The sequence below is a fragment of the Colossoma macropomum genome, unplaced genomic scaffold (assembly GCF_904425465.1).
Source record: "Colossoma macropomum unplaced genomic scaffold, Colossoma_macropomum, whole genome shotgun sequence".
Taxonomy (NCBI): Eukaryota; Metazoa; Chordata; class Actinopteri; order Characiformes; family Serrasalmidae; genus Colossoma; species Colossoma macropomum.
This window is the reverse complement of record NW_023494807.1, coordinates 6,816,749-6,838,196: the sequence shown is the minus strand read 5'-3', so window position 1 is coordinate 6,838,196 and position 21,448 is coordinate 6,816,749. Positions and strand designations below refer to the sequence as shown.

General features: G+C 39.6%; 1 protein-coding gene across 1 annotated transcript in view; it reads left to right on the top strand.

Annotated features, from left to right (window-relative positions):
• The window catches only part of bbs9 (Bardet-Biedl syndrome 9), a 230,088-nt gene that overhangs the window by 37,277 nt on the left and 171,363 nt on the right, over nt 1-21,448 (top strand). Inside the window, exons 10-13 of the mRNA XM_036556544.1 lie at nt 6,689-6,870; nt 11,958-12,034; nt 13,860-13,913; nt 14,087-14,189. Coding sequence (XP_036412437.1) covers nt 6,689-6,870; nt 11,958-12,034; nt 13,860-13,913; nt 14,087-14,189 — 416 coding nt within the window. The remainder of the gene's footprint in view (nt 1-6,688; nt 6,871-11,957; nt 12,035-13,859; nt 13,914-14,086; nt 14,190-21,448) is intronic.

Genomic DNA, 21,448 nt, shown 5'->3' with positions numbered 1-21,448 from the left:
TTTAACAGCAGCGTTATGTTTCTTTAGTTAATGATTCAGTGCAAAAATCTTAAATAGCAATATATTTGATTATACTTTGGTGCAGAAAATGTTTTTGCTTATTTACACTGAATAAATGAATATGCAAATGAACAGATCAGACTTGATGCACATCACAGCCTGGATTTAGTTTCAATGCACTGTGTGGTACAAATTAGCAAAGCTGATGTAGCACCACTGTTTCTCAGTGCTTTTGCTTGGATGCGAGGCATGTTGCTTTGAATAAAACAGCTGTTAGGAAGTTGTCCATAAACGAAGCCGCCTGTAGAGGCTGCGTTTCATGTGCAGAATGAGCATGTGTCGTAGCACGTCAGTCAGACCAGTTGTTTTCATACAGTGTGAGCATATAAATCACAGGCATTGTTCATACTCAATGGACTAATCAAATGTACTGTGAGAGTCGCCAAAAACAAGATTTCTAAAATCACACAGAGTATACCTGGCTTAAGGGCATTCATCTACAGCTCAACCAGCCAAAAATACTCCAACAAGATGTCAAGCTCCACAAGTGTGCTCTTCGGATGCGTTGGTTCCTGCGGTCACTGAATTGAATTGAGTTGAATTCAGAACTATTAGCCAACTGCGTTTGCACACAGAGGAATTAGACCTCCGCATTTAACCCATCCGTGCAGTGAAACACCCACATACATGCACACTAGTTAACACACACTAGGGGGCAGTGAGCACACTTGCCCGGAGCGGTGGGCAGCCCTATCCACAGCGCCTGGGGAGCAGTTGGGGGTTAGGTACCTTGCTCAAGGGCACTTCAGTCATGTACTGTCAGCTGAGGGTATCGAACCAGCAACCTTCCGGTCACAAGGCTGGTTCCCTAACCTCCAGCCCACAACTGCCCCCAGTGCCACAGAGACAGTTGTCGAAAGGGACAGATGAGGAATGTGGGATCAAAAATATCAAATGTACTTTATTAACAAGGAAAAAACCTGCTCTTCTCCACTGCAGTGCTGTTTGAATCGAGGTAACTAATGTAACATAGCCAGCCAATGCACTTCATTTAACATCAGCTAGATTTGAATGATTTAACCTTTGGCACATTTGTACTTATTTACACTAACAGCTGCACTAACAGCTGTTCTAAGTAGGTCACTCATTATGGTATCGGTGTCAGCATATACCATAAAACGAACTTGTGTTTGGTCTGAAAAAATTGGTATCAGTGCATCCCTAGCTGATATGCTGGTGGTTTTATGAGGTGTGAATAGTTCAGCAGAGTCTGTTTCAGTGGAGTATGTGAGCAGTGGAGCGTGTCCCGTACTAGCTCTCGTGTGTTTGTGTGTGTTCTGTACCGTAGGAGCACAGCTGGAGTGTTTTACCACCCAGTTAGAGGAGTCCCCTACGCTGACCCACCCGCAGCAACCGCACCGAGCAGAAAAGCAAAACACACATTCCACTCAACACAGCCACAAGATGACTGAACACACACACTCACACACTCCTGTACCTACGTTACAAACAGATAATTTATAGATAAACACAAATGCATGCAGCAGTTACTGACTGAACTGAAAAACACCACCATGTTCCATACAGCTTCCATCAGAGAGCTGATCTCACATCTGCTACTGCAAAGGGCTTCAAAGAGCATCACGGCTCACAGCCAGAGTGTATTTACAGTGGTTTGCAAAGATATTCAGATCCTACCTGTGAAGTTTGTAAAGATTCTGCAAGATATAAAACAATTTTAAATGTACTTTTAATACAAAACGTGGTGCAGAGTAGATTTCCATGGGTAAAAGGTAGAGATGGCACTAATCTGATACACAGTACTGGTGTTGATCCAGCACCAGCAGAAAATGCTCTAAAAGAACTAATGCAATCCCATTCTGTAAAACGTCTAGCCTGAAATATCACAGAGAAGTACATGAGAACAATTGTAAATGAAATGAAATGTTATTGTAAATGTGCAATACTGTGTAAACTGTGTAATAACTACAGTGACTGTTAATTTATGTTCTGTAATAATAGTATAAACTAGATATCAAAGTGTATTTTTAGATGGTTTGGTCAATACTTAAGGAAGTAAGTAAATGATAAATAATATGCTTTAACTGTCTATTTTTCAGATTTTGATCAGCACTTTTCAAAAATGAAGCATCCTGAAGGATTATGAATAATACATCTACATTTATCACATTGAACACATTATTATTTTATTATTATTATTATTATTATTATTGTTTTATTCATTTATTTATTTTCTCATAGCTTTCTAATTGTACTGTAAAGTTGCATAAGTCTAGCATATTAGAATCATTTCTATACGTTTATCTGCAACCAGATTCCTTTTAAATTATTGACAAACACTGTCTTTTAATGGTAGTCTAAAGATTAGCAGTGCGTGAGTTTTCAGGCCCTTTCGCTCTGACAAATCTTACTTATTAATTAAACTTATTAAAGTCGGAGACAAAGTTATTGCACAGATCAGGAAGTACAAGTGTCAGTCTCTGAACATTTCTCTGCACATATGTGCTCTGTAATCAAGAAAAGGAAAGAATATCATGTAATCTTTATATCACATTGTCCAATCAACTTGGGTTGCCAGACCAGGTGGTAGTGCCGCTGTGAGACCATCACTGATAGCTAGAGAACTTAACAGTGCTTACATTTGATAATGTATCAAAAAGAATGAAGATTTCGTGAAAAACAGTCCATGTACGAAACTGGTAGGTCAGTCCAAAATAAAATATTGGCTACACTTGCCAAATATTTGGTTCATCTCCTTGAGTATTTATACAATATGCTAGTTTGCTCATAATAATTTTATCCCTAAAAAAATTTACTTCATGATTCAGCATATTTTGAATGAAATTTAAAGTAGTGTGTTTGTAAAAACACCATATATATTAAAATAGATCCAAATAAACATAAATACAATAAAAATAACACACATTTCTTATCTTGGAAAAAAAGTACTTGTTAGAGCTAGTTAAAAACAAAGTTTGGCAAAAGATACGTGCTAGATGTCTCCAGCCATTGCATGGATTTGTTAAATTCCACCACTAGCACATGTATATAAAATAAAATAATACAGTAAAAAAAATTACAAGCTTGGACATATTACATGTTACAAGTATGGTCTGAATGCTTTTGCAAAACCACACTGATAAATCCACACTGCTTTTTTCTGCCCCCGAAAAAGCCTCTTTCAAAATGTGGAGGAGCAGCAGTCAGCAGTGCGCTGGGGATCGGGTGAGGATGAACCGCTGGAGAGAAAGTCAATAGACATTACTGTGGGTGTGATTCTGTTTGCTTTGGCTCGGATTTTTGCTTGGAAAAATGAGGTGCTCTCATGTTGAACAAGTCGCTTGGTGCCGTGTGCTCATCCAGCACTTTTCACACATGGCCTTCGATCCATTTCCTGCCGTGTTTTAGCCCAAAAATGCTGATGTGAATGGGATGGTTTCGTGTATTGTGACACCTGCGTTCAATGAAATTTGCGAGAATTCTCCAAAGAGCGGTCTTTACTTGGTGAATTCAGCCTTAAAGAAATTGTTTGGAGAAATATCAATTTTCCACTGTTTCCCTCTGACTCCAAGTGTAGTCAGTCAAAATATGCTTGCTGTCTGAAGTTTGCTTTTTTAGTTTTGCGCTAAAGCTACAAGGCTAATGTAGCTAACTAGTAATGGAAATGTATTGTTAGCAAAACTAAGTCAAAACTAACTCTGTGTGGTTTAATGTAAAAAGCCTATTTTAGATCAACTTAACAGATTTTCTTTATAATGGTTGTGGTAACCAACACATTTTAAATTTTTTTTTTATGCAGTGTTAATGATGAAAGACGTGTCACTGGTCTTACAGAATCGTTGTTTATTTGAGCCAATTAAACTGTTGCTTTCAATTGTTTATGGATCATTTTATTGAATTGGTTCAAACTCAGACTTGAAAACACATTTAAGACTTTTAACTGAGCTGGACTAAAGTCCTTTTGCTTTGAGTGACCCGGTACTTTATTTAATATTTATTTTATTAAAACAAATGACAGAACATTCCATTTTGTCACTGACAAAATCGTAACACTACCAAAACCAAATATTTCAGTGGTGACTGTTTCAAGAGTGAAAATTTATAGCTCATTTTGAGCAGAACATGATTTGCAAACACAGCTTTGAACAGTTATACATAAATAAAATCATCATATTTTTCATTAAAACACAAACGTTTGCTTAATTTTTGGAATAAAGTTTTTTCCATTGAAAAATTTAACTCATGATCAGTCTAAATCTTTCAACTTCACTTTAAAGTTTTAATCCAAAAGTTATATTTAAAAAACAACATCAAAAAATGTAAACTGACACCTCCCAATAGAAAGTACACTATAAATGATGATTTTGTGTATGTTTAGTTGATTACTATCTCAATTCATGCAGTGGGTTTAAATATATTATAACATAATCCTTGTAAATACCTAGAGGCTGAATCCGTAATTGTTGTTTTTTAATGTTTTAATGTGGGACCACGGTGTGAACTAATTCTGTAGAATGGTCCTTATACAATTAATCGTCAACTAAAACTACATGATCATGACAGGCCTAATGGTGAAAGTGGTTAAAGTGAAATATAAGGTGAGCTCTGACCATCAGCAGTTTAGACAAGTGTAGAGGTCACCAATGTTAGTGAAAAGTAGGGGCTATTTGGCTGAAGGGGATAACATCAGCGCTGAGCACAATTGATAAAATTCAGTATCATTATAGTTTCCGTATTTCACTGCATAACAGTACCAAATGATATGTACACATTTCCCAAATGGGAATTTTAAGACAGCATTTTAAACATTTCCAGAATAAAAACTTACCATTCATGTAGTTTTATGTGTGTCTGTATGTTTGTATGTATTTATTTATTTTATTGCCTTTTAGGCCTGTAAATAGGATGGCCATTGGTCTGTGTCATGTTTGTCGTTGGTCTACCAATGTTTTTTTTGTTTGTTTTTTTTGTCTGTAGCGCAAAAGTATACATTGCAATGGACAATGTTTTCGTTATCCATCAATAAAACTAAAACTATAATCTATATTAATGGTGACTATAATATCAGTAGAGCCTGTGGAAAGTAGGGGACCAGGGGCCTCAAGCGTGGGGTGTATGGGGTTTTAACAACAAAAGGAACCCCCTTTACAGGTGCAGCCGCTGTGCTGGGTCTCCCTGAGCCAGACTTACAGTCTTACTGGCCTGAAAACTCAACACCATCTGTTTCCAGTTAGCACCTCTGCTGACCCTGAGCCTGTACAGAACCGTACAGTTTATTCATGCACTCTGCCTCTTCACTAACAATGCAGCTCTGAGATCAGTGACTCTACCAGAGTCTTCTCACCTCTCAAAACCTTCCGTCACACTCAGAGCCTGTCCTCAAAGCCCCCCACACCTCTTTCTGTGTAAATGAGCAACTCACACCCTCTAGGTCACCAAGCCCTCAGTATCTAGTGTTCTGCTGCACTGAATGTATTTCCCTTTATTTTTGTTCTCACTTTTAAGTCCCCAAAGGCTTGTACGCCTTGAAACGCCTTTCTGACGCATAACTTATTAAAAGAAATGGACAAATTCTGTCAAAAATGCAGATTAAAAATGTTTGGTCCACACCATATTTGAGTTTCTAAGTGAATGAGGAGATTTTATTGAATATATATTACAGCTAAATATTGTAATATGTGGAATGTACACCGATCAGGCATAACATTATGACCACCACCTTGCTTCTATGCTTACTGTCCATTTTATCAGCTCCACTTACTATATAGGTGCACTTTGTAGTTCTACAATTACAGACTGTAGTCCATCTGTTTCTCTACATGCTTTGTTACCCTGCTCTTCAATGGTCAGGACCTCCACAGGACCCCCACAGAGCAGGTATTATTTGAGTGGTGGATCATTCTCAGCTCTGCAGCAACACTGACATGATGGTGGTGTGTTAATGTGTGTTGCGCTGGTACGAGTGGATCAGACACAGCAGTGCTGCTGGAGTTTTTAAACACTGTGTTCACTCTCTGTCCACTCTATTAGACACTCCTAACTTGTCAGTCCACCTTGTAGATGTAAAGTCAGAGACGATAGCTCATCTGCTGCTGCACTGTTTGTGTTGGTCATCCTCTAGTTCTTCATCAGTGGTCACAGGACGCTGCCCACAGGACACTGTTGGCTGGATATTTTTGGTTGGTGGACTATTCTTAGTCCAGCAGTGACACTGAGGTGTTTAAAAACTCCAGCAGCACTGCTGTGTCTGACCCACTAGAAACAAGGAGGTGGTCATAATGTTATGCCTGATCGGTGTATGATATAATTTTATTGATTTGTATGAAGATTTCTCTTGTTTTGGAGAAAGAAAAATCACTTTGCTTTTGACATTTTGGATGAATCAAAATGGAAAAAATCATTAGCGTAGACTAAACCTGTCAATACAGAAAACATGAATATAAATGTAATTCATTATGTAACTATGTACCAGAACTGTGCCAAAAATACATTAATAACTGTAGAAAATTACATGAAAAAGATAAAAACAGTAAAAAAAAACAAAACGGAAATAAAAGCAACATAGCCCAAGGTCAAGGTTTCAAGGTCAAGATGAAATGCTGTAATTTGTACTTGCTTTGCTTCTTATCTTTGATGTCCTTCTCTGTGTCACTCTGATTGTTTTTAGGGAACTAAAGGGTTTGGTGGTGACACTGAGCTCAGAGGGTCATCTGCAGTGCTCCTACATGGGCACTGACCCCTCTTTCTTCAATGCACCTAAAGTGGACGCTCGGGAGGTCAACTATGATGAGGTGGACACAGAGATGAAGGCTCTGCACAAGGTCATTCGCGAAGCCACCAAGAACCAGGGTAGGTCTAAAACACACTGACAGTAGAAGTGTAAATCTTTGAATTCACACAGATTCAATCCTTTAGGAAACAGTTCATGTAATCCATTCACACAATTAAAATTGATTGTTTTGTAATATTATTTTGTAATATTGGTAGATTTAACAAATACAAAAAAATAAAAAAAGCTCAATCTGACTTGATGTGAAAAAGCCTTTAACTCACCACACATTTCTCACTCGGCCAAACATGCTGACACTCATTCCTCATTATGTGGCGATGCAGCACAAAGACATCTGTAATCCAAATAGAGTTGTAACCCATATTTTAAAGAGCTCATATCATGGAAAACTGAATATTCCTCACTACTTTAATATAAACTTTGAAATTGACACTAATCTGCAAAAATTATTTGTTTTTCTGATGTAATGGAAACCAACACATTTACGTATATATACTCATTCAATCTAGAACCGGGGTGTCAAACTCAACACTAAAGGGGCCATATTAAAAAATCTCAACAAATCGGTGGGCCGGAGAACACCTGTATCATTTTACCATAACCCAAACGGGCCATTGTTTATTCAAAATACACCAGATTGTCAACAGCAAAATATAAGCACTTGTAATAGACCTTGAAATATTACTTGAATACTTAAAGTATTCACAATGTAAGTGTCCCCAGGAGCTCAGTCTTTTAAACCTACAGATTTGCTTGAACTAGACACCTGGTATCTTTTCTTTGCTGCAAGTTTATTAATTCCTGGGCTCAGTTTCAAAACTGCTGAGCAAACATTAAGTGTTTATGTTGGTTGAACTGCAGTTAAAATGCGGCTAGTGTGTTTTGTGATATAACTGGTGTGGAATTGCGTGGAGTTGTGTAGAATTTATGTGTAACCGCTGTCCCATGGATTGTTGTTGGGGTAGGAGAGTCATTATGTTGCAGTGCATGCTGTAGTGCAGCGCATTGTGAAACAGGCTAATATTAATAGAAAAATAAAATACTTTTGCAAGGGGCCACGATGCAATCCTGTCTGGCCCGTGGGCCTTGTGTTCGACACATGGGTTCTAGAACAACTTTGCCCCTCCCATTCATGCTGAAGTTATAGAGAGTGTGTCAGCCTGGGCTGCTTTTTAAGTATGCCACAGTACAGGGCAGCCAATCAGAATATAGGTCATTTACAGGTATCAGTCTTAAAGGCACAGTAACAAAACACACACACACACAAACATATACATCATCTAAACCGCTTATCTTTCTGAGTCACGGTGCAGTAACAAAACAGCCTGTTTAATTTTATAGGATAAAGAGAGGTTGGAAAATGGTTGTGTAAAAATGAATTATGACTCTTTTTGGTACTTAAACATATAACGTGGGTCACAGGGAAAAATAAAAAAACTAAAAATGGATGTTACGGAAACGCTGGTATACACAGTAGTGTAGTGTACTTTATATAGTATTTTTATAATCAATTATCACCAATTCTGTTGATTATGGAATTTATACCCCTAAATGACAACATTCTATTATAGACACAAGTTTTTACTGTTGGCACTGGGCTGGACAATGTTCAGGAAAAGAACTGACAGGATTTTTTTTTATTTTGCATATGATGGCAGCAACTGATCACAAGAAACTTCTGCGACTTAGACTTAAGCCTTTAACATACATGTTTTCTGTAATAACAATGTTGATGGCAGATTCAAGGCCTGGCGCTGACCTAGTTTAACCCTCAGCGGGGCTGGAGACTGGGGGCTTTGTGGGTAAGAACAGAGCCTCGGTGTCCCGCAGAGGGAGGCGAAGGTGAAAGAAATTCACTCTCCTGTTTTACGAGCGCGCATTGTGAAATGGACATCAGCTATGCGAGGAAGCGGCCAGGGCGAGTCTTCATTGCATAAATCAGTGCCGTTATCTGGACGGTTATGGACTGGATGTTTTCATGGTAGTGCCTGGTGCAGTTTGGGGGAGCTGTAATAGATCTGATGATGAAGAAAGAGCCGTTATGTTGGAGGGTGTTGGATCTGTCTGAATCTGTCTCACTTTATCAGTGCCTCTCTCCCTTCTCTCTCTTTTGCGCCGTCTCTGTCCTTCTCTCTGTATCTGCCTCACTGTTTCTGTCTCTCGCTCTATTAGTTTCTTTAAATAAAGGTGCCAAAAAAGCGTTCTTTGAAGCGATATTGTAAGAATGACTTTTGGTTCCCTGGACAACCTTCCAACTGATGTTTCTTTGAAGAACCTTTTTTGCAAGTGACAAGTTTTAAAATGTAGAGAGCCTCCACAGAATGTAAAGGTTCTTCACACTTGTTCTTTACATGGTTCTTTAGGTTCTGGGCCTAAGAAACCTAAAGAACATTCTAGGCCAGATGTTTACAACCTTTAGGGAACCAGAAGTGTTTCTTCAGTTGCGTTGCTCCAAGGAGCGCTTTTTGGCACCATTTTAAAGCTGGGATGCTCTGAATCATGAAATGTTGTGGCCATTTTTTTTGGCAGATTTTTCTTGTTATTGAATAATTGATTGAGCTTTGGTTGTCTTTTATAGTACACTCAAATCTTAAAATCAACCTAGAATCGCAACTGACTTTTTCACCTTGCTAGTTCATGTCTCTGGTCAACCAGTGGGCCGTGAAGTACTTGCTAGCCTGTACTCTGGCCTGTACCCAGGGGGAGGCAGTAGTTCGTGGTGGGCTGGTAGAGACGTATAAATAACACCGCAGTCGCAGGCTAATGACACAATATCAGTTAGGCTATGTTCACATTACAAGCCTCATTGCTCAAATCCGATTTTTTGCTCAAATACGATCTCTCTGACATGATGGTTCACACTTGTTTAGGTAAGTGAATGAATCACGTGCATCATCAGCAAATAAACTATGGAGCAGAACGAGCCTTTGCTGAGAAGATAATTAACTCTGATCAGCTCTCAGCTTCATTATTAGAGCGAGACAAAGGAGAAAAAGGTGAGTGTGTTGTTTTTCCACCGTTTACAGGCTTTGTCTTCTGTTCTGCACTGCTGCCATAGTAACGCTGAATGATGGCGCATGCGCAGTGGAAAAAAAGCACATGAATTACGATCTGAGCTTCACATTAAGGTCACATGGCCATGAATTGGATACGTATCCAATCTAGGACCACATATGAAAGTGGCTCAGCACGGATTTGAAAAGCTTAGATTTGCGTGTCCACACAATCCTGAAAACATCATATCTGAGTCACATTAGGGCAAAAAATCTGATCTGTGCCACTTCAACCTGGTAATGTGAACGTAGCCTTAGAGACAACGCAGCCATGGGCACACAGTGCAGACAGTTAGCCAGAGATGGAGAAGTTTCTCAAGCCGCTTTCTCCTACCTTGTTTGATGCGGACCTATCAAACTTTTGTGTGAACACTCCACCCGTATTTGGGTCTGCAACAAATAGCTGAACTGGTCCAGCAAAACTGAGGGTCTTGGTCCGCTTCCAACCAAACACTGTTCAGTTCATTGCTGATGGGAACGCATTTTATGGTGAAACGAGGGAATTCGTCAATAGAGCTGGCTCTCCTCCTCTTCCAACAGCATGTCAGCGCTGTATATTGTCACTATCATCTGCCTGTTTTAATGTCTGACTCTTTACAGACTCTCATTGCTCTCATAAAGTTCCTGCAGCACCTGCAGCTGTTAAAAAACGACAGACAAGCCATAAAATAATAGCAAAGAGATGTGTTTGATTTTTGGCTGAGCATCAGCAACCTGCATAGTTAAATTCAAGTTGATAAACTAATAAAAAAAGAAGCAGATATCAAGTAGGGTTTATTATTATTGTTTATTGTGACGATGCTAATCCAAAGGCCTAGAGAGTGGAGTGTGGTTCATTTTAAATGAGGTGCTAAAACCCATCTCGAAACCAAACAGTCACTCCTGTGGGAGCCACAAGAGTATTTATAGTGAAAACATGATGAACTGCAGCTCCAAATCACAGTCCACATCTATGCCCCTTTTGACACCTCTGCAAACATATGTTTTTTAACCTGTTATGTTTTTTAACATAACTGCAAATTTTAAGTAAAATGGACGATCTGATCTTTTTCAGGCCCTGATTCACAGGTTTTCCGTTTGAGCAATTAAGAACAAAAAGGAAACTTTTTTTAAAAAGTTGATTTTAGTTTTTCTGTGGGCCGCTGTGATTTGTGATTATAAATAGGTGGGCCTTGGGGTGGAAAAGGTTGAAAACTCCTGATTTAAAAGACAACCAGTAATCACACATGCAATCTTGTCGCCTTTTAGCAATATGAATATGCCACTCATGTGAATCACATAGATTTGAAAAGTTTATAATTTAAGAAAGGGGTGAAGTCTAGTGCCAGCAGAGAATTCTCATAGGGAATCCTTCCTCTTCCCCCAAATACAGCACAGAAAAGAGTATGTTAGCATCAACTTCCATTTAACTGATGTAGAACATGTTTTTTTCTATTTACTGTCTTAACTGATATAATAGCTAAATCACCATATATATCACAAGTGGCAGTCATCAGGGTCCAAGCACTATGTGTCTTATGGAGCCAGTTGAACACAAATTATGGGTTTTTAGCATGACCTCTGTTTATAATAAGTGTGGGGTCTCAAAAGGATCTTTTGTACACACAAAACCTTTCACCTTGCTATGATAAGCAACAAATAAATCAAAATACCTAGAAGATAGTACAATATTTTGACTTGTATTTGTGCAGTTGCTGAACTTGGTGAACTAAATAATTTCACCACAGTTACCCTGTATTTTATTGTTAGACTACATTAGGATGATGTTAAATTTTTTTCCTAGGAACAATGATACCAGACTCCAAGACGGGGAGTTAGTTTCTGAACTTGTCAGCTGTTTCACTGTTCATGAGTTGTCATATCTGAATAATGTCATGTTCCATGTTCTCCTCCCACCACCACCATCTATTGGCAATGCTCAGCTAGCTCATAGATTCTTGTTGATACTGTGGCTCACTCTTATGTGACATTATGGAATGAAAATGCAATATTATTTTTGATGTTTTGTCATGTTGACTTTGAGTTCATATCTTTCTTATAGAGGCCTTCATAAAGGCTTACTGTCTTCTCTCTCTCTCTCTCTCTCTCTGCAGACATCATCCCCAAAGCTGAAGCAGAGGATGATCTGACAGTGACAGCCATTGTCTCTTCCAGCCTGGACGACGTCTCGGTACCTTTCCCTTCTATCTTTTAGACATTATTGGACACATCCACTCTTAACCTTTTTTTATATACATACAGAAATGGTTCTGTTGAAAAGCTTCTGATATTGTGAAAAATGACAAACACCTCATCCAGTGATCTGCTAAAGCTATTGTTGTAAACAATGCATTCCTAATAGTATAATAAAGCTTGTATAATGGAACAGCATCAATGACGCAAGGTAGACCAGCTCAACCACCAGAATCACCACACCATCACACTGGTTATCGATGTGGTGATTTTAATGATTTCAACAAATTCTAATTTGTCCGACTTCCGGTTTCGACCAAGCAGATTTGTTGAAAGGAAGAAAAAAACAGACCGAAATCTTTCAGGCAAGTGGCCACTCTGACTTCAGGCTGTGAAATGTTGTGCCAGGGGCATCAGGTAAGGTCTACCCCTGGCTCCATCTATTCTTTTTTGGAGTTAGAGTGATGTTTGAGGTCCAGAACTGATCATCCAACATCAGTACCTGACATCACTAATGATTTTGTTGCTGAATGCATTGAAATCTTCCCAGCAAAGAGCAGATGCTGTTGCTGCAGCAAATGGGGTGGAATCTCTTCATTAATTCAGTTGATTTCAGAAGAAGCATTCAATGACAAGGTATCTACAAACTTTTGAACATGGGCCTGATACACTCATCCTTTTGCACTGTGTGCATAGTAAAACATTTGCACTTCTCATCCTCATGCATATGTATTTGAGGGAGAGCCATGCGAAATGTGGAAAGATTATGCAAAAATACAGGTTAAGATGTCAGAAGGGCACCCAATAAAGCATTCCGCTCAATTTACTAAAGTTTGACCAACTTGCTGTGTCTGTTTTTGTGTTGTTTTTCTTCTGCCTTGAGAGACTTCCTTTAACAATGGCAGTAGACCCAGCCGGTAAACCAGGGGTGTCAAACTCAACCACTAAAAGGGCCATATTAAAAAATCTCAGCAAATCCATGGGCCAGATGTCTTTTTATTTATTTTTACGTAACATTTTGCCATGACCTGAATGGGCCACTGTTTATTCAAAATATACCAAAACTGCCACAACAAAATAGGCACTTAATACTTCAAAAATAATCCGGGTATCTTTTGTTTTTGTGTAACCGCTGGCCCATAGATTGTTGTAGGGGAAGGGGTCAGAACACACACTCTGTTTCAGTGCATGCAGGGGACTGTAGTGTATCTCAGGGTAAAACGAGCTAGTAACAATAGAAAATTAATAAGTTCGCAGGCCAAGTAGGACTGTGTCTGATGCATGGGCATTACATGGAGGCATGAGCCTCAAGCGCGTCCTAAAAGAATGTTTGCCCTTAGAATCGCACTGTTTAAACTTTCTGGATGTATGTATTTTAGAAGACTCTGTACAAAATATCCTGTGATGCGGCTGCAATATGTGCATACAGTCCTTTTTTTGCTGTTTTCTCAGCTGGAGGAAAAAATTTTGGTGGAAAAAAAGTATTCATAAACACCACTCTCTCCTTCACTGAGGAGTCATTTTCTGTTTTGTTTGTCTTGCTGATGGCGCCATTATTTCACTGTGCCTTTTGAACTCACACACACCTCATGAGTGAGCGGTTAGCAATCTGGACTACCTGCAGTTTGTGTGCTAAGCCACATACTGCAGTCGCATCAAGGCACATTTTGCTTTTCACATGTGCTCCTGTGTACATCCACCCCTTAGTATAAAACATAGTAGTAACATTCCCCTTTCTTCAGATATTCTGTGACTTTCAACAGACTGTGATCAGCACAGCACACACAGATATGTAGCACTGATGATGTTCTCTCTCTCCTCAGCAAGCCCTTATTCCGGAGATGAATGACATGGCTGTCCCTTCTGTTACAGTCAAGGTACTGATGTACACACATACACAAACCCCTGTTTATGCTCTTAATTTTGCTCATCTGTTGTACTGTAGGAAAATATAATTGAAAAAAGGTGGAAAACTACAATGCATTTAGAATTGTATTGATGAATTTAACTTAAAATTAATGAAACTTTGTTCTCTTTGCTTTTCCTTCAGATTAAAGTAAGCGCTCGCTCCGCTGTTCAGAGCCCCAAATTGAGTGTGTGCGTGCAGCCCCCCCTGGCTGTCACTCAGGACCAGTTTGTGTTAGACTCTCTTGGTATGTACCCCTCTTTCTCTTTTACTTTTTTTCCCTCTCCCTCTAACCTTTTTTTTACAACTCAAGCAGCCCTTAAGTATTAAAAAAAGCCCACTGGGTTTAAGACTGACTTTACATGATGAAACTTTCATACAGCTTTAGTTGCTAGAATCTTAAAGGGAGCTACATTTCACTTGCATAGCATTCTGTAAAACCTTCTGCAACTCAGCAACAGCAGATGGACACAAAACAAATACTAGGATGTCAGTAATATACCACATAGAGGTGTGTAATATGACACCAATTGTACCATCTTGCTACTATATCACTGCTGTCGGAACAAAACCTTGTATCTCCAAAATGGTAACTTGACAGGAGACAGGAAAAACCTACTTTACTTTTAATGAAAGTCAATGGAACCAGACTTTTTCCGAGTCATTTTTGGCCGTTTCTTTTGGTCCGTTCATCATGAAATTTACATACAATGTAAAGGACAACAGGTATTTTCAAATTGTGAAAAACTGAAAATCGACAAAAAATGAGATATACGAGATTTTGTTCTGACAGCAGCGCTATATGAAAATTATGAATGCAGTGCTTTTTATTTAGCGTTAAATATACTTAACAGTAAGTATTTTTATATTACCTAGTGCTAGTACCATGTAATCATGGCAAACGAAATGAGTTTGGCTGTTCAGACGTGGAATCGAAATTTGCCATGTCATTATTTTAAAGTGAAGTAATAGTTTTCAAATACTGACTTCATTATGAAATATTGCTGAATACCTTTTTACTGTTATACCGCCCAATGCGGTAGTAGTGGTCATCTTGTCAGGTTGGCATTTGAGATTTCAGGTGAGTGTTTTATGTTTTGTTATCTTATCTATAATTAACAAGCAAGTAGTTTAGCTAGTTTTAGCTCTCCAGTTAGCCATTACTAGCTATTGTGTATGAACAGGGAGAACTGGAGAACTGGAATCACTAGTCCCTCCTCCATTAGACCTGTCCCTGAAGGCCCAGCTAATGCAGGCCATTTGAACAAATTGAGTTGAACTTCATCTCAGGTTTTTGCACAAAATACAGGCACTCAGGTGCATAAAAGGCGAAGTGCCCAACACGCAAAAACAGCATCTCCCATAAAATCAAGGCACATCGGTCTGTGAAAACGTGTCTAGTGTGAACCCCCCCCTAATGTGGCCAGTTGCTGTCACAGGCTGGGAAAGATGGTATGATCCAAGTAAAACAGGTGCACATGGCGGGGCTGTGTTGTGTCACTCAGTGGTGTCCTGATAGAAGTGGACAGAGATGGACCGGGGGGCTGATACACTAGAGGCTGCTCTCTTTTGCCAAATGTCATCTCTCCCTCTTTATCTCCTCTTCCATTTGTTTTCTGTGAGTGGCCAGAGAAAGACACTCGTGAATGCTTATTATCAGCAGTGTAATAGATCTGACAGATCAAAGGCTAGCCACTAGGAGACAGATTAGCACGTTACATGCTCTGTGTGTGTATGTGTGTGAGTGCACATGATGACCTTAGGCAGGACTCGAAATCTAAACGAGCCAGGGCACATACAGAGAGAGAGAAAGAGTGGGAGAGAGAGACAGGAAGTCTGCCTAGCCCCTTTGATCAAAGTTGCAGGTTAAAGGTTGCTGTTTCTTCAGCATTATCACCGAGAGTGATGATGTCAGAGGAGCATGGTTGTTTTGAAAGAAAGGACTAGGTGATTCATTTAATAGCTGATGAGCCCGCTTTCTCACCACACAATAGACGTGGTGTTATCCTCTTAATGTGCAGTCAAATCTACCGGGATGTTCTGTTGTTCTGTCTTTGAGATGGTATGACGTGAAACGGTTCATTGCAGAGAAACAAGCTGACTCGGCTTTCTTTACAGCGGTGGTGATAGAAACCCACTGACAAAGTGTCTACAAATATAGCCATTTTATTTACTATCCAATACCACCAGTGAACCTACACATGTCTTTTGAGTTTTTATATGTAATGTTGATGGTAAATGTACTTATGGACAAAAGAATTGGGACACCTACACATTACACCTACAGCGGTTTTAATGACATCCCATTCTAAATCCATAGGCATTAATATGGAGTTGGTCCCCCTTTGCAGCTATAACAGCTTCCACTCTTCTGGGAAGCTTTCTACAAGATTTTGGAGAGTATCTGTGGGAATTTCTGCACATTCCAGAATCCAGAAGAGCATTTGTGAGGTCAGACACTGATGTTGGATGAGAGGGCCTGGCTTACGATCTCCATTCTAGGTAATTCCAAAAGTGTTTGATGAGGTTGAGTTCAGGGCTCTGTGAAGGCCAGTCAAGTTCTTCCACACCAAACTCACCCAACCATGCCTTTATGGACTTTGCTTTGAGCGCTGGGGCTCAGTCATGCTGGAGCAGAAAAGGTTCTTCCCTGAACTGTTCCCACAAAGTTGGAAGTATGCAGTTGTCCAAACCGTCTTGTTCTGCTGAAGCATTAGGATTTCCCTCACTGGAACTAAGGGGCCTCTGAAAAACAACCCCATAGCATTATCCCTCCTCCACCAAACTTTACAGTTGGCACAGTGCAGTCAGGCAGGTAATGTTCTCCTGGCATTCGTCCATCAGACTGCCAGAGAGAGAAACATGATTAATCACTCCACAGAACACATTTGTCCTGTTGCTTTGATGCCACATCGCTTTCCACTAAATCGCAGCTACAAAATGCATACTCCTGTAAGAAATAACTGGATTCCTCTAACTTTGTTGCCTGCTGATAGAAATGTATGGTTAGGACCCATCCTTCAGTTCCTCACTTTCACAACTGCGTAACAGATTAACAGATAGTACTTAGTAGATCATTCTTCATAGATACTAAATAATATAGTAGTTACTGAATATTTCATTGTAGTTATTAGTTATTGGATAGTAAGAGATTGTATTTTGATGAATGTCAGCCAGCTTAACTCAACCACAAGTGTTGCATATAATGCGATTAGCTGTTTTTTTTATTTTCACCTTCAAAGCAGTTATACACTGCAGACATTAAGCTTGCTAGCTCCTGAAAATGGGCTTCATTGCTATCTGTCTATGTCACTTCCCCACCTTTAAAACTTCTTCAATTGTTTAAAATTAAAATTTGTATCAATCTGCTGAGATGATATCCACCTGAGATGGAGGAGATAAGTGTTTGGCACCCATTAGCTCCCGGCGAGAGCTGTTACCCTGGCCTCTACCGTCCTAAACCATGGGATGGGGAGGGGGTGAGTGAAGTACAAAGCCTCAGACCACTTGCACTTGTCAAAGGAAGATAAAGCCGAGTGCAGGCCGGCGCTTGCAGGAAGGGCAGTAGAGAGCCCGTGATGGATTTCTTACTAATGGATGAGCCTTGTGCTTTGCTTCCAGCGAGCGAACTCCAGAATCAAAGCCGGCGCGTTTAACACAGGCAGCTACTCAGTCAAAACGCTCTTTCCAAGAGAGTCAAAGGCCATTTGGTGTCCCGGACTTGCTGGAAGTCAAACGAGGGCTTCATTGCACCTCATGTACTCATTAATGAAGTGAGCTGTAAGCCCTAAAGGGGGCGCTGTGTTCTGTTGCTGCTGAGGCTCATGTTTTCTCCGCAAGACTGAAGTTGGCTTCTTATCTGCCAGCTTCTTATTAAAATTTTCTGTTCCACCTTAAATGAAACAGCAGTAACATGTAACTGCTCCACTTAAGGTGGAATGGAAAATTCAAAGAAATAGTTGGTCGATCTACCAGTATGATGGAAACCATTTGTATTATTACGCATTTTATAGCATGAAATCCAAGTGTATTTGATTCACAACCTGTGACATATTGACATGACGGTTATATACACTGATCAGGCATAACATTATGACCACCTCCTTGTTTCTACACTCATTGTCCATTTTATCAGCTCCACTTACTATATAGGTGGACTTTGTAGTTCTACAGTTACAGACTGTAGTCCATCTGTTTCTCTGTATACTTTGTTAGCCCCCTTTTACCCTGTTCTTCAGTGGCCAGGACCCCCATGGACCCTCACAGAGCAGGTACTATTTGGTTGGTGGATCATTCTCAGCACTGCGGTAACACAGATGTAGTGGTGATGTGTTAGTGTGTGTTGCGCTGGTCTGAGTGGATCAGACACAGCAGTGCTGCTGGAGTTTTTAAACACCTCATTGTCACTGCTGGACTGAGAATAGTCCACCAACCAAAAATATCCAGCCAACAGCGTCCTGTGGGCAGCGTCCTGTGACCACTGATGAAGGACTAGAGGATGACCAACACAAACTGTGCAGCAGCAGATGAGCTATCGTCTCTGACTTTACATCTACAAGGTGGACCAACAAGGTAGGAGTGTCTAATATAGTGGACAGTGAGTGGACACAGTGTTTAAAAACTCCAGCAGCACTGCTGTCTGATCCACTCGTACCAGCACAACACACACTAACACACAACCATGACGTCAGTGTCACTGCAGTGCTGAGAATGACCCACCACCCAAATAGTACCTGCTCTGTGAGGGTCCATGGAGGTCCTGACCACTGAAGAACAGGGTAAAAGGGGGCTAACAAAGTATGCAGAGAAACAGATGGACTACAGTCTGTAACTGTAGAACTACAAAGTGCACCTATATAGTAAGGGGAGCTGATAAAATGGACAATGAGCGTAGAAACAAGAAGGTGGTCATAATGTTATGCCTGCTTGTTGTATATGATAAAATGGTTATTATATTGCGTATTGTGACATCCTTATGGTGCACCCTGTGCAGATGTAAATATGCTAACATTCTGCACTTTAACTGCATAGTTATATTTTCATTCCTAATTCAGTGTGCTGGAGTACAGAGCCCAAACAACAAAAACTGTCATAGACCAGTGACTCAGACCGCACTCTTTTTCCCTGTTCAGAGCTGATCCTGGGCAGGCCAAAGCAGCGCTCCCAGCTGTAGCGGGGGATAAGGCACTCGCTGAACACGATCCAAAGTAAATGCGTTATTAGGTTAAAGAGATGCCAAACCTGGCCAGCGCTTAACACACAGACCTTTCACTCCAACGCCTTCATCTAAGGTTTCACCTGACCCCAAAATGTCATCCACCAGGGCAGTGCAACCGGCTGAGCCATTAGAACTTGGCTGCGGCTCCCGCTGTTTAATGTGCACTCACTTACTAGAAGTGGTATTAAAGCAGAGAGATGCATTACAATTAGAAGTCATTTGTTTGGCTTGTCTTCTGTTGGCTGCTGCTGCTGCTTTTTTTGTTATTTTTATTGTTCTGTTCAAAGATAACTGTGATTTTGCAAAGCCTACCTATGGCAGACTCAGTCCCACGCATGCAATTGTAAAAGTTTGCGGGTCAAATGTTGTTTTGTTGATTTTTTAAGTGAAAATAAGTTACTATATCCTTTACAGAGAACACACTTCTGCACATTGTAATGCACAGTTACTGGCTGGTGTTCATGTAAGCCACAATTGGTGCTGTGAATAAAGTGCGCTCACGAGTCGCACTGTTCATTTTTAAGTTTTGAGTAAGCCCCCCCCCCACTACCCCCCACTCCACCATCATTAAAATGCTCCCCTTAGTGTGACACTTAGTGTCCAAATCATTTTGGATTCATGCATATACAGTACTGTGCAAAAGACACCTCAGTACATTGTTTAAGCACATATATATCAGCAGTGTGTTTATGCCTGTAAAAGCACCACATAAATACAAGTAAACATAAAAACAGTACAAAACTGTAAGAATTATTCTGAAGGTAGTTAGCTCTGAAAAGATTATTCTGAAAAAGGATCGGCTTATAAGCTAAACTTTAGAACAAAGTTTGGTTCCAGATATCTCCTGGACGGCCCTGGCCGTCACATGGATTAACTACAGTTAATACTCGGCTGCCACAAGCTGAAGCTTGGAAATGATTAAACAAGCATATTGACTTGTGTAAAGTCACTGCTTATTGTATTAATCTTATTTGTATTTGTAGTCACAAGGTTTTGATATGACAGACGTTTAATGTAAGTACATCTGTATAATAAGAATTTTCTAAGCTTGATCCTGAATCCAAACCTAATCTTTACATCAGGAGCCAAAAACGCTTTTGCTCTGTCCATTTAAAAAAAGAGAAAGAGCAATAAAAAATGAAACATGGAGTTTTGCTAAAAACCATCAGGACCATTTTGTTTGTCCTCACATTGTAGGCTTTTCTCAGTTTTCCTGACAAAGTCCTGAAAATGTTTAAAAACAAAGACGTACACACACTCCGTTCATCCATTTGCGAACACACAGCGAGTATTGCCTTCAGGCACTTCTCTCAACAAGCTGCCTCTAATGGCTCTTGATCTTTATCTCAAATGTTAAGGCAAGTGTACTTGCTCTACTGTACTGCGACTCCTGGCAGCAGGATGGGCTCGATTAAATTTCACTTCCGCTAATTCAAGAGATCCAGAAATGAACTCCTTCATCTCATGTTCCGACCACTTTGCAAACAGCAATCAGATCTTTGTTGACTTCTTCAGACACCGTGGTGTGAAAAAGTGGTGAAGATGTGGGATCTGTATGTGGAAAGACGTGGTCATTTTGAAGGTTTTTGAGGCGTGTCAGTACAGTTTCAGTGGAACTGGTCAGTAATGGTATGAAGCATGTTTTAGTTGCTTACTCACTTTAAATCACATTTAATGTGGAAGACAAATTAAATTCGGTAAAATTGGACAGGATAAAGGATGTGTATGTGTGTGTGTGTGTGTGTGTGTGTATATATATATATAATATATATATATATATATAGATAGATAGATAGATAGATAGATACAAGCTTTTGGTCCAACAACAGCGATATATATATTTTATGCTCCTTCACATTGATTCCTAGGAGAACAATACAGTTGTTTTGTGAATTTAATTACAGGAAATAACATATAAGTTAAGTCCCTTTTGTATTTTCTTATCTAAATTCGTTACATTCATTACATTCTAAAAGTGGCTCAAAATAAATTTTGATTATGTGTCTGCGTGTATAAATTGGTACATAAATACTCATAGGCATTCATGATAAGTCCACAGGTTATTCTCTATCTCTGTTTTAGGACAAATAATTATCAGTTAACATCAGTTAACAATTACATTACATTAATTGACTTATTGAGAAAAGAAATAAATAATCAGTCAGTTGCTCCAAGCAAAACAAACATTTTAACGTTTCAGTTCTTGCACCAAATAACATAAGCTTCCTATTACGATTAGACAAAATGGAAAAAAATTGTTAATTCTGTTTATATCGGCTGTTTGTTGG